The sequence below is a fragment of the Marmota monax genome, unplaced genomic scaffold, assembly GCF_021218885.2.
Source record: "Marmota monax isolate L192 unplaced genomic scaffold, Marmota_monax_Labrador192_F-V1.1 WCK01_AAM20220418_F8-fsc00219, whole genome shotgun sequence".
In the NCBI taxonomy this organism is placed as follows: domain Eukaryota; kingdom Metazoa; phylum Chordata; class Mammalia; order Rodentia; family Sciuridae; genus Marmota; species Marmota monax.
In genome coordinates this window covers 1,899,802-1,914,274 of record NW_026692081.1, presented here as the reverse complement: position 1 = coordinate 1,914,274, position 14,473 = coordinate 1,899,802, and the positions used below count along the sequence as shown (strand labels likewise).

The 14,473-nt window shown below is 37.2% G+C and overlaps 1 protein-coding gene across 2 annotated transcripts in view; it reads right to left on the bottom strand.

The window, feature by feature from the left end:
- Positions 1-14,473, bottom strand: part of Egfr (epidermal growth factor receptor) — a 203,309-nt gene that overhangs the window by 76,907 nt on the left and 111,929 nt on the right. For both annotated transcript variants that reach the window (XM_046460342.2, XM_046460349.2), the window contains exon 2: positions 1,117-1,268. In XM_046460342.2, coding sequence (XP_046316298.1) covers positions 1,117-1,268 — 152 coding nt within the window. The remainder of the gene's footprint in view (positions 1-1,116; positions 1,269-14,473) is intronic.

Genomic DNA, 14,473 nt, shown 5'->3' with positions numbered 1-14,473 from the left:
AACTTAACACTTCAGATGAAAATGAAAATTTTAAAAAACTACTTTGTATCTATCTCATAATTTCTTTCTTTCTTTTTTTTCTGTACCAGGGATTGAACTCAGATGCACTCAACCACTGGGTCACATCCCTGCCCCTTTTTGTGTTTTATTTAGAGACAGGGTCTCACTGAGTTGCTCAGCAGCCTTGCTTTTTCCTGCGGCTGTCTTTGAACTCTCAATCCTTCTGTCTCAGCCTTCCAAGCTGCTGGGATTACAGGTGTGTGCCACAGTGCCCAGCTCTCATATAATTTCTTACCAAAAAAAGTAAAAGAGGGAGGGAAGGAGAGCTCCAGAGGTGGGGTGGGGTGAGAAGGAAAGAGGAAGAAAGGAAGGAAAGAAGGCAGGTAGGCAGGCAGGCTGGCCAGCCAGAAGGTGGCGAGACAAATCCAATCAAAATTTAAGTACCATCAAACTCTAAGCTTACTGTAAAATATTTAGGAATTGTGAGAACTGGTTATAATCTCTTGGGAGCTTGAAATTGGCTATGGTAAGAATATTTATGCCAAGGATAAAGGCACGTACTATAAAGCCAGGATTTTTATACTTATTATTTTTTTTTGGAGGGGCGTAACTAAGGATTAAACCCAGGCATGCTCAATCACTGAGCCACATCCCCAGCCCTTTTAAAAAATATTTTATTTAGAGACAGGGTCTTGCTGAGTTGCTTAGCACCTCACTAAGTTGCTGAGGCTGGCTTTGAACTTGCAATCCTCCTGCCTCAGCCTCCCGAGCCACTGGGATTACAGGTGAGCGCCTCCATACCCAGCTATTTTCATTATTTTTCAAAAGACCTGATATGCCAGCATACCATGACTGAAGCAATGGCTAGTGATTAATGTCAGAATCTGTGGTGACAGTGGAGTTCCAGGCTGTTTCTCTCCAATATTCTTTTTTAGCTATAACCTGATCCAAGACAGTAAAGGAGACTCTCACAAAAATCTCATCTATAGCTCCTTTGGACTTGGAACCACCACAATGAAAAGTAAACATGCTTCAAGCTAAATTCTGTCTAGCTGTTTTCTGCTAATATGAACTTCTATGATATTTGGGTAGGATAACAAATTCATCCAAACAAACCTTTAAGAAGGAAAGGTCATAATTCTTTTGCACGTAGGTAATTTCCAAGTTCCCCAGGACCACTTCACAGTTATTGAACATCCTCTGGAGGCTCAGAAAGTGATCTTCAAAAGTGCCCAACTGGGTGAGCTTGTTACTTGTGCCTTGGCAAACTGGAATAAAGGAAAAAAAAAGATATGTCATAAAATTCTTTGAAGTAACAAAACTAATATAAATATTTACTAACTTTCTAAGCTTTAGTGATTTACAATATTAATTCTGATCAAACGATACTTCAAGACCAATGTGATAAAAGATGTTAAAGCTTATGTAAGGTGTAATTCAATGTAAGAGGAAATGCATCTCTATACTGCATGGGATTTCATTATATTAAAATATGTAAAAAATGTTTAAAATTCAATGGGAATATATGAAACTTCTATGAAAGTCTTTAAGACAAGAAAATTCTATAAGAGTTCGGTAGTCAAAAAGAAAATTTCATAAGGAATTTAATAATTACAAGGTTGAGTTAATAATTATAAAATAAACATTTTAGTTTGCAAAAAGTTAGTATGCACATTGTGTGTGCAAAGAATGTGCACAAACATAACATACACTAGACAATATTTTCTGACCATCACACTATAGATCTAAAGTCAATCACAAGCACATAATTGAAAAACTCATCTGGGTGGAGATTAAAAATATTCCTCTATACAAATGCAGCAAAGAAAAAAATCAAAGAAATAATTGAATAGTTAGAAAATAACAAAAAAGAAGACACAACTTTTAAGAACACTTGGGGATAGACAAGCATGTTCCTCTGGCTTATACACTCTGTCATTCCACAGAGCACAAGCATATGCACAATTGCTTTGCATCAATGGCCAATACACAACCTGGGCACTTTTCACTCCTTAGTGTTTCAGGATATCAAATTTTAATCCAAGATAACATTTTAAATTAGAGGCCAAAGTTAGATTGTAGAAATGCACTTGGAAGCTTACATTTAAAAGCAAAGGAGAGGATTATAATAAAGTGATATTTACAAACCTAGCTCTCTGAAAGGCGTGTTTCGGCAAGCCTAACAAAACAAAGAGGCTTGGGGCTTTTGAAGCAGGGAGCTTGTTAATAAGGGACTATGTTTGAACCAAAATTATCATCAGTGAAGAAATATGGCCTCTGGCTTTGGACATTATAATCAGACCTGGCCAGGTCCTTCTTCATCTGTAAAGGCACTGACTGGACAACCAGGTGGCAGTCCACAGAGCAAGGCCAATGTCAATACTGCACTGGTACTTTCTTCAGAAACTTTAAAAATATATACTTCTATTTTATAGGCTTCTTTGTTCCCTCCCTATGGGAATTATTCTAAGAGCATCATGTGTCTGCCTTTGCATGACGGAGCCACAGCCATGAGCACATGTTCAAACACCACATAATCAACCCAAGGCATTTATACAAACATTAGCTATGATGCAATCTTCACATCCTTTTTAACTCTGTGGGGATTTCCCTATTTTTCCCTTCTATGCTCTCATTCAAATTCAATAGTAGTGAAAACTTTCACAAAGGAACTCAGTCCCTGTCTCCTATCTGCAAAGGCAGGATGATTGCATAGTTCTTTCAACCATAATTTTGGCTCAATCCAATGTCGCTCATCTGTTTTTACCCAGAAACCTGGGCTACTTTGACTGTAACCTCAACCTGGAATGATCATATAACTGTTCTACCCAAGCAGACAGGTGTTGAGAGACAGTTGATATACTGATTCAATAAAGACAAGTCGTTCTTGAATATTATCCCAGGGCTAATATACTCAAGTATCAAAAGTCATTAAAATGCTGTTTCTTCTACAGCTTTCTCTTCCTATATATCCAAAGAGGATGCCAGCATATGAGTGAAACCTAGGATGATGATCAGAATGAACTGCTCTAGGGGCTGAGGTGGAGCATATTTAGTATGCTTGAGGCCCTGGGTTTGATCCCCAGTGAGGGTACATGCGTGTACACACCCGCCCACCCATACACAAATATTGGTATAGGTTTCACACCTACACACATACATGCACACAGATTGGTACAGGTTTCCTAATTGAAACAAAGCATAATCTTAGCTCCATCTTTATACCAAATATAATGCTATGAGAAATGTGAGACCACTGAAACAAATAAAATTATTAAAAAATAATAATCATGAACTAATTAGTCTGATTTTAGACAAAACTGCAAAGCGTAAGAGATTTTTAATTAGTCCAGGAGAAAGTCTGTTTTATTACTTCCTTATTGTGTGACCTTGAAACATTCCCCTGAGTTTTTTGAATTAGGCTGCCTCAAAACACCAAAATAATCCTGAACTGCCAATTGTTTTGAAGATTGAATGAATAGATAAGAGCTTTCAGCTTTCTTTTCTTAAAGTTCACAGTTGTATACTGTGTGCATGCATGTATATGCTACAACAAATCCCACCATTATGTATAGTTATAATACAACAATAAAATATGGGAAAAAAGTTTAAAACTACAGAATGTTCATTACTGAGAATGTGACACTAATATACTATAACATGCACCTGGACCGATGTTAGAGGACCTCGGTGCCCTAGTACACTGTCCTAAGTGTCTAAAGTGGGATGTTTGGATCTGCACATTGGCTTACTAAGTTGCTTTGCAGAATATTTATCAAATCAGAAAAAAAAGAAAGCAAAAGGAACACATTGTACTTTAAGAATTTCTTAAAACATGCACTTAAAATTTAGTTTTTAAAGCAATTTATTCAGAGAACTTCAATATTACTTTAGGTCTATTCATTGAAAACCATACAATTTTATTTGTATATATCAAGTTTCATAAAATGCTAGTGGCTTTCTCCATCTCTTGCAAACCTGAAGACAAATTCTACTGAATCAAGAACAGGTCCTGTGACTCAGGTAGTCAAAGCCCCAAGCTTTTGGTCCTCAAATTTTATTATAAAGATTTATAAATACAAAGAAAAGCTGATAGAATTGTACTGTGAACATCCTTATGTATTATTATGGGGCAGACCACTCTCCTGGCCCACAAGCCTGGGCAAATCTGTTACTGATTAAGATGCAACTTTTAAACAACGTATATTTACTTTATCAAGTGTCTATCCATCTATCTGATTTGTTTTGGATGCATTTTAAAGTCAGGTACAAATATCAGTGGATTTCACCTTGGTCCATCACTGACCACAGTTCAATGTCAGTTTACAGTTCTTGTTTTCAAGGGATCATCCACAAACTGTGAATAGATTAATCTGAAGTCTAGCATTTCATAAGTTTTAACAAATGTGTTCACTTGTGCACCCTAATCTCCTGTTATGATAGAGAACATCACAGACACCTTCATCCTCTTTCCCAGCCAGGCCTTGCTCCACACACCAGAGGCAATCCTGTGACTTGTTTTCACTCCACAGCAGTTTGCCTATTTTAGAACTTCATATGAATGGAATTGCACAGCATTGCCCTTTTGTGTAAGGGTTATTTCACAGCACAGTATTTTGGAGATTAATCCTTGCTTTGTTACACTTAGTTTTTGTGATAGGACCAGGCAACCATATAACAGGAAGTTATCTCAGCCCTGAGATATCTAGGGCTGACACAGATTCTGGTTATTCTTCAACTTTACCTTAACTAAAAATGAAAAGGAATCTGCCTTCTTTAAGTGTTACACCACTTGGTTTTATGAGGTAGGCTCTGTGCTCTCCTGTACCATTATGGGGTAGACAGCTCTCCTGGCCCACGAGCCTGGGCAAATCTGTTACTGATTAAGATGCACCCTTAAAACAGGTTTCTCCAGTTGCCCAAACTCACTCAGACACTTTTGGAATTGCCTCAGTAAATTTATAATTGTTTTAATTTGCTGTTTTCTCAACTACATATTAATGGCTGCCAAAGTAGTGGTGCTCTTGCAAATTTCTTCCCTCCACCTCCCAAATTGCCTCTGCTTTTACCCTTGCTTCTATTTTCCACAGAGCATTCTGTTTTAAAACAGAAATCACATCACATGGTTCCTTGGTTTGAACCATATAAAAGTTTCTCTCAATTGTAGTTAGAGTCAGGATAAGCTTCTCCTCATGGTCACATGAGGCTTTGTCAGTTCTGTCTCCTCTCAATTGCTCTTCTTCTGGCTCCCTGGCCCATCTACATACCTCCATTTCTCAGTTCACATCCACCAAAGGCTATTCCATCTGCCATCTGCGTGGAGTGCTCTCACACTGCTACCCTGGATCTGTGCATTTTTGCTTCCTTTTTATCACAAGTTCCAATTCAATGGTCATGCCCCTGGAAAGGCCTGTTCTGAAACCATCATCAGCTTAACACACCACTGCACTGTGTCACATTATTCTACTTTCTTTCCTTCCTAGGACTTATCACTACTTAAAATTAGTATTGGTTTATGTATTTATTATCCATATATCCCTACCATGTATCATGCATGCATCAAAACTATTCAAAGCCTGCATGCCTATAATCCTAGCAGCTTGGGAGGCTGAGACAGGAGAGCTGAAAATTCAAAGCCAGCCTCAGCAACTCAGTGAAACCCTGTCTCTAAATAAAATATAAAATAGGGATGGGGATGTGGCTCTGTGGTTGAGTGCCCCTGAGTTCAATCCCCAGTACCAAAAAAGAAAAAAAAAAGCATTTGAAAAAATGCATCTGCATCTGAACTGAACATGTGCACACCTTTTCTTATTATTTCTTACATAATACAGCATAACAGCTGTTTACATAGCATTCATGCTGTGTTTGGTACTACAGTCATCTAGAAATGACTTGAAATATAGAGAAGAATGTGTATAAGTTACATTCTATTTTATATAAGGTAATTATGCATCCAGGATTTGAGCATCCACAAAGTTCTGGTACTAACTTCCCAGGGAGACTGAGGGATTGAAAAAATTTATATATATATATATATATATATATATATATATATATATATATATATAATATTTTATAAATATATATATTTATATATATTTAAAAAAAACATTGGGTAAATATTTCATTTGAGATACACACACATACGTATAATACAATATACACACACACACACACATATATAATATATGGATGGATACACACACTTTGTTGAACAACTATGATGTACACACAATGACACCATTGCACATCTTTTTTTGTTGGGAAAGCGAGTGACTCCGGGACCAAAGTTTTAGACGATTCTCATTTCCATGTATCAGATGGAGAAGGAGGTGGAGAAAGAGGAAGGATGTATTGGAAGAGTGACAATCTTTACAACTTTCTGATTGGTCATTATAAAGTCTCTCTAGCTTAGATAACACATATAATTAAACTTCAACAGCCAGAGGAAGATTTATTTTTCCCCATTTTCATGATGAAAAGTTTAAATAAATCTCAAATGAAATATTTACCTAATGTTTTTTTAAATATATAAATATATATATATATATATATATATATATATATATATATATATATATATATATATATATAACAGATATACAGAGTTTTCCAGAGGTTTTATCATGTCAGGATTTATAACTTATTTTGCTTTACTAAAATTTCAAAATATATATATATATATATATATATATATATATATATACATCCAAACTCTGCTGAAGTGCAAAGAACTATGAACTATGTCAGGAAGAAAATATACATGAGTCTTTTTTGAGTAATGGACTTTTACATGCTTTTTCATTTGTAAATTACAGTTTTTGCATTTTTCAAATTTTCTACAGTGACCATATTACTTCACAATAATAATATTAATAATAATAAAGTCAATAAAATTATTAAAGAGAAAATTTACTCAAATCTGTGTTGAACAATGCCAAAGAAGGCTATCTTAATAAATAATTAATAAATACATTTAAAAAAAATTTCAATATCTGTGCCAGTTGGCTTTGTGAAAGTGCTCTAAATTAGAAATGGAAGTACACAATAATAAATAATATTAATAATAAATAAATGATAATGAATAATAATGAAGTACATAAACACAGAAAGTGTTTGAAAGGCAGTAACCTGTAGTTCATCCACTTCAGTGTTGTTCACGATAGTTGCATATGACACCTATTGGCAAATATCATACTGTATGTGCAGATAATGTCTTTTCAAATGGTGATAGACTTGAAGAAGACCTGCATTATATTCTTTTCATCATCTATTAAATATTAATTAGGGAATTAATTAGCGAAGAGGAAATTTATTCTATAAAAATAATGCTTATCAATTGTGATTATAGAATCAGACTAAATTGATGAAACTTATTTAATCCACAGGATAGTTTGCAATAATAGGAAAGTGGAAGATCTTGGTTATGAGTCATTATGAAACAATCAGAAAAACAAAAGTAATGACAAAGTAGCCATTAAGTTTTTATTGTGGTTCAAATAAAAGGTTTTGTGGAATAGGAGGAGTCTCATAATTCTGAAGATTTTTCTTCATTTACAAAATTTTGTTTTTCTCAGTAATGCTTAGCTATATTTTATTTCACAGTTAGTAAACAGTTCTTAGCTGGCAGGCATCTGAAGATATTCGTCAAAATGAATTTGAATCTACACTACAACTTGGAAGTGTACATGTAACACTTGAAAAGGTATCTTAAATTTTTGAGAACTTGCCATATACGTTATAATACACCTACTAGACTAAACATGCCGATCTTTGGCATGCCTAACACAGTTACAAACTAAAGTAACTCTAATTAAGTTAACAAGCAGAAGATTTTAAAATAACATCTTTTATTTAGAGTTGGAGAACAGAACACTAAAAAATTGGTTGACTTTCATCCCCATGATTTCCTTCCTGCTATTAAAATATTCCTAAGCCAAGCTGATGATTATTATAAAATATACTAATTAGAGTTGGGATACCTTCGTATTTTGTGTCCTGCTCTGTTGAAGTTAACTGACATTTCTGAAATCATAGGAAGGTCAGTTTCATGTGTGACTCTAGAATAGGTTTCCAATGACACTATCAAACATTTCTTTCAGCAAGAAAATTGGGACAGTGTCATTATGGGGTAGTCTCCAGTCAGTTATCTCACCTCTGCAGGTTTCAGTATATTCACTGCTTAAAACGGGACCAGATCTAGGTATTTCACAGGGTAGTTGTAAGCTGTAATGAGATTGTGTACACTAAAGTGTTTTATAATCACTAATATCTTTAAAATAAATTATGGGTGACACCGAGTCTTTACCACAGCAACAATCATCACAATCTACTTCTGACTACATATCGCCAATAATTGTCCACCATTATTTTTAAAATTAATAATCTTAAATCACAGGTCAATCCAATCTACTTTTTATGGGAAGTTGAATGGCTCATAAATCTGAATTTAATATGTTTTGTACCACTAAAAACAAAATTAGACTAAAAACTATTTCAGAAAGCAATCCTCATTGATCTGTTATTTACTAACTCCAATAAATCCCTTGTGAGTACCTTTACGTGCTTGACAATACACTTTATCTTGGGAGCTAGGAAGCAGATCATTCATATAGAATTAGATCTAAATGTGCTAGAGAATTCCTTGACTGAATATTCAGTACTGAACAGGGAACTCTGGAAAAAGGGCAGAATATTGAATTTGGTTAAAAACCTCTCTACATGAAAATATAAACAAGAGTGAATATGGTGTGCTGGTTTTCATTTCCTAGAGATAGCAAGAGTAAGCTCTCTGACCAGTGCTCTGTTTTTCTAATCTCTAAGATGAGGACTACTGCTTACTCATGTTCAGGGGCTCTCTCTTTACATAGAGACATACTTTGGGAATGGATAATACCACTTCCCTTCCAAAGGTCTGTCAGCCAAACTGCCACTTATACCCGTTGCCTCCAGTGAATCTGGCCTATTTATTCAGAGCTCATTCTTTTCTTCAGATGAGCACCACAGGCCTGCCAGAGAAGGGCAGCAGAGTCAAGAACAACAGCAGAACCTACATTTGCATTGCAATTCACAGTTCTCAGTGCTCTTCCTGTGAGTTCAGACACTGACTCATGAATGAGCTACAACCTGCCTGTCACCTGGATGTGGGTGAGGTGATGAGGGTTGGCCATGTCCAAATACCAAAGGAGAACCCCTGAAATGGTATAGGTTTGGATTAGTTGGCTGCCACCATAAGAAGGTAACACTTGAAAGACCAGGGATAGGATGGATGGGTAGGCACCAGGTGACATGAATGATAATAAATGAGGGTAAGCCCAAAAAAAGGCAGTCAGGAAAAAGTGGGAAATACAAAATTCCAGTAGGGTTGGTGCCAAAAAGCATTTCATGAAAACTGGCTTTGAAACCTGACCAGTTTGCCTTCAGGAAGGTCAGCTCTTTTTTGAAACTTAAGTTTGGAACCACCTGTCACCTGTGACCTGGCTTTACTCTGTGTGGCAGAGGGCTGGTCAACAAGAAACAATGTAGACATTTGAAAGACAGGTGGTATGTGGAACTTGATCCTAAGATCCAACATTGCCTTGGGTTTTGGCATGCTCATAATTTCTTTCACAGCCTCTGATAGGACCTAAGAGCTGACATCAGAGTGTAGCTTTTCTTTTCTGAGATCCGCCTTCAGGATCCATACATTCCCAGCAAGGTGATATGGAGGAAAGTGAGGCAGGGTTCACTGGATTTCATTATTCTGGGCGCAGTCCTCACCTAACTCACATACCTTCTCTCTTATATCCTGCTGCTCAGGCCCACATGACTCACTTAATGACAAAGACTGAGTAATGTTTCCCATATGGGGCTGTTTACTTGCTGGTTGAGTTGTCCCTTTAGAATTCCTATGAATACCATGCATGGCTGGGGAGCTTCTGGGCAAGGTGGGGTCAGAAGCCTGGGACAATACTATAGCCAATCAGCTGGGGCTCTGTTTGCTCTGCTCCACATCTGCACCTGGGACATGAGAGGTCATTTGTTCTTCTGTTCATTCATATGTTCATTCATTCATTCAACTAAAACATTTTTAGTAGAAGACAATTTTAGTACAAAGACAATTGCCAAGGATGAATCAAAGGACTCACTGCCTAGAAGGAGTATATCAGCCCTCTGGGGAGATGATTTTATAAATGAAATAGTCATAGCACATTCCAAGCCACACAACAGATGTGCTAAATGAACAAGAGACAGAAAGAGGATGACTTGCCACGCTCAGGTAATCTGGGAAGGGGATTTCAATTTTCCACATTTGGGTTAAATGTATAAATTGCTTATAAGTTCCAAGTTTTGGGCTTGGTGACTTCACTATACATAATCCCATGATTCACCACACTAAAAAAAATGGAGTTTTTAAATTTTTTTTTATTTCTATTGTTTTCCCCTGCATTTCCCTCTTCTGGGTCATTGCCCAAATTCTAAACTTGGGAGTACAAGTTATCCTTTTCAACACTGTTTAGGGTTATATATATGATTCATTCTTCCTGGAAAAAACATGTAATTTGCAAGGAAATAAAAGATTTCTGATTCAAAATGGGATTAGAAATTCCTTTTTTTTTTTTTTTTTGCCAATGTTTCTCTCAAGAGAGACTTGGGTTCTACGTGGCAGTGCATGTCCCCCACTCCTCCCAAGATGACTTAAGAGTTCTTTAAAAAATGTTCTTATATTTTTACCAATGTTTTTAAAAAATTAGTTTTGGGTGCACATGTGTGTTTTAAGGCCACATGAATGTTAGAAAAGCAAACACACAAGTTTTCCCACCACTGCCACAAATAAGAAAATAAAAGCGAATGAGAACCAAAAATTCAAACAAAAGAACAATCAATAAGTCACCAGGAGAAGAAAAAAAATTTTTTTCCCACTGAAAACAAAGATGCTCCCTATCATTCCGCCCTCTTTTCCTCCACACCAAGGCCAGGTCTAGTTGCTTAGGTACTCAGTGATAGTCATCATCCTGCCTGTGTTTGGTGGGTGAATACTTCCAGAGTGTTGCTCTTGCAGAACACAGGAAACATGGGCTGATGATGCTGGGGTTCTCCAAGAACCAATGAATGTGTTCCATGGGGAAACCTGTTAAAGCAAGGGACGATCTGGAATCTTCCCCTGAGGATCAAACATGGAGTAACTGATAACTAGAAGAGTGGTTAATGGATGAAGAAAAGCTGTAGGTAGGGAGGTGGAGGGAAGCTCAACTGTTTTGTGAATACTTGGGGAAGAAATGGATTTGGGAGGCTGAGGTGGGGCATAAAAGGAAGGCACAAGGCTGGCACACCTGAGACTGCTAAGCCATGTCTCAAGTCTGAGCTTGCAACTGTGCTATATTAGGCTAGGATTGTTCTGTGTATGATAGTCATCTTATCCTTTTACTATTGGGGGCAAAAAACTTATTTTTCTTTTCACTGCTATGAAAAGAAAATAATCTTAAAAAAAAAAAGAAAAAAAAAGTACTGGCTTGATTTTACCAGTGAGCAGAGCTTTCTTTTATTCAAGTTATAGAACCATGTCAGATCATCTACAGAGCTATTTGAGCCTGAGCTTCATGTTTATTTCATCAAGTGTTGGAAAAGCAAAAAGAGAGAAAAAAAGAAAGTGGAAAACTAACCCCCCAGCTGTTTTGACTACAGAACAATAAACAATCAGACTTTTATTGGCACATGCCAATGACCACTGGACTTGGAGTCACAGGTCTGGGTTGGAATCCTGGTTCCACTTTTATCTTCTGAGGCAACTTCTTAATTCCTTTGTGTGTCTCTCTCCACCCTCCTCCCCTTTCTCAAACAGGGACTAATGTGTCCCTTGTAACTCCTGGGGGATTTAGTGAAATGGGAGAGTCCCTGTTCAAAGCACCTTGAGACATGGAAGACCCATAATATATAGAACTCATCATAAAATCCACAACAAATCTGGATTGGATCCCATTTGAATGAATTGCTTCCTTCCTTCCAAGCACTCTCTGAGATTGACCCTCTGCCCTTCTGCACACATCGCTGGTGTGTGGCCTGGCCAAGAGCCGTGAGATCTCGCTGTTGAGGGAGGAACAGCTGATGCTGACCACAGCTTACTGCCCGCCTTGGTCACAGGAAAGAGTCCATGGCTTGAAAGGAAGGCATCTGGACCCACATCTGACTACCAGGGAGTGTGAGCCAGGCACTTAGAGCCAAGGAAGCCACACCTACTGAGAGTCTTTCAGAAGAATTCTTTTAAGAGGACGTGCAGTTTGTTCAAAATGGTTTTAATTGCTGTTATTTTTTCATTCAAAAAAGAGCCTCGCCTGACCCTCTGTGATGGTTTGTTGAGAGCTGTTGGATTTGTGTGCTGTGTGTGCTCGTGTTTTTATTTAATGATTATTTGGAAATGAACAATCTTTCACTCACTCCTATTCAAGTTAAATATTCCTTTTAAATTAAATTTTAAATGGGCAAGAGGCTAGTACATACAGCACAGTTTTAAGCATAGACCTCGTCCCTACAAGAAGACCTGAAGCTTCTGTTTCCCAAAGCTTCTGTTTCTGGTTAGCTCTGAAACCCAAAGCCTATTTTCTGGGCTCATGGACAAGGAGGAACCATCTCAAGGAATACCAAGAACTACAAAATTAACTCAAAAGAAGCCCCCATCAAGTTTCTGCTGCAGAACAATATTAATTTTGGCTCATGACATTCTTACAGTCAGGGGTGTTCTATTGTTTCTAGAACATATTCACCCCTCCATGAGGGGAGTTATAATTAAAAGTAGAAGTTCCTATAGATAATCAGTTCATATTAGATAGCTCATCTACCTGACAAAATGAGTAGATAATGCCAGCCAGAGCAAGGTTTTTATTGTCAAGGGTCTAGGTCTGGAAAAGAGAAAGTCAAAAGCATTGTTTATGGCATACCAGAGTAGGAGTCAGCAAACTTTTTCTGAAAAAAAAGTTGGAGAGTAAAAATTGTTAGCTTCAAAGATCATATGGTTTCTATCCAACTCTGTTCGTATAGTGTGAAAATAGCCATAGGCAATTAGCAAATGAATGTATAATGGCCATGCTTCAATAAAACTTCATTTACAAAAACAGGTGGCAGGCTGGATTTGATCTATGGGCTGTACTTTGCCAGTTGCTGTTTTAAGAGAAAGGTCTACCAGGAGGTCAGGAAGTATATGATTAGAATCCCTTGTATCCTGTACTCTCTGGAGATAAAACTAGTTGAAGTGATTCACTTTCCAAGGCCAAACTACCAATGGGTTCTTAAAAATTTATTTTGGCTGAGTTTTGTGCATGCTTATTCCAGCAGCTTGGGAGTCTGAAGCAGGAGAATTTCAAGTTCAAAGCCAGCCTCAGCAACTTAGACCATAAGGAACTTAATGATGCCCTAAACAACTTAGTGACACCCTGTATCAAAATAAAATATTAAAAGGGCTAGGGATGTGGCTCAGTAGTTAAGCACCCCTGGTTCAATCCTGGGTACAAAAATAAAATTATTTTTAAAATTTTTTACTTCGAGGGCAAAGCTCTTTACATTTTATCATATAGGAACTAAAGTAAGAAACAAGGTTCTGAAAACCAAGAAGGAAATGTCAGAAGTGGGAGTATTGTTACTTGTGTGTGTTTGTGTGCATGCAGTTTTATAGGTCTGTGCTTGGCATCATTATTTTAGACTTGGATGCCAACCCCTCACCCCTAAGCATACCCAGGAATCCTGCCTTCCTCTACTCTTAACAAATGGTTGCCAATTCCTACTGGGCCTTTTTGAGTGACAAAGGGTTTTAATTTTGCTAAGAGTTTGTGGAAGCAGTTCTCTTGTATTGACAACTCTATCATATAATTGTACTGATCTGAAACTAGCCCCATGTTGAGTTCCTTAGCTTAACAATAGATGCAACTTATGTTTTTTCAACCTTACGGTGCTGTAAATATTTTAAGATGATAATTGTTTCTCACCAGTTTCTCATCCCAATGCCTTCCTGCGGATTCCCCTCCTCACCAGTCCTCCTGGGAATTCTACGTGTGTGGCCTCCTTGCACAAAGACATCCTCTGCAGAGCCTACCCCATCCAGCTCTTCTTCCTGGCCTCCTTAGTCCTTGAATCTGTCTCTCATGTATGAACACTTGCTCATACTTGAGTGATGAAAGCATCCTGATGTTTCACAGCACATTTCATCTCTTTAAAGAGATAATATGTCATCTGAGAATAACAGTAAACATTGTTTCCTTTGCCTTTAGTTTAGTTTGAGAAATTCAGGGAGCAATAAAAGATGAATATATATTGTTGAATTACTGAAATATCTGCATTAACATCATATGTAAGTTTTCAAAAGATTTCATTAACTTTTTAAAAAAGGGTTTAGCAACCAATATGGCAATGGGGTAATGCAAGTGGAATATTTACCCCATCTACTAATAATAGGGTTTTTTTGTGTGTGTGTTTGTGTGGCGGGGGATGACACACATGGTTCAGG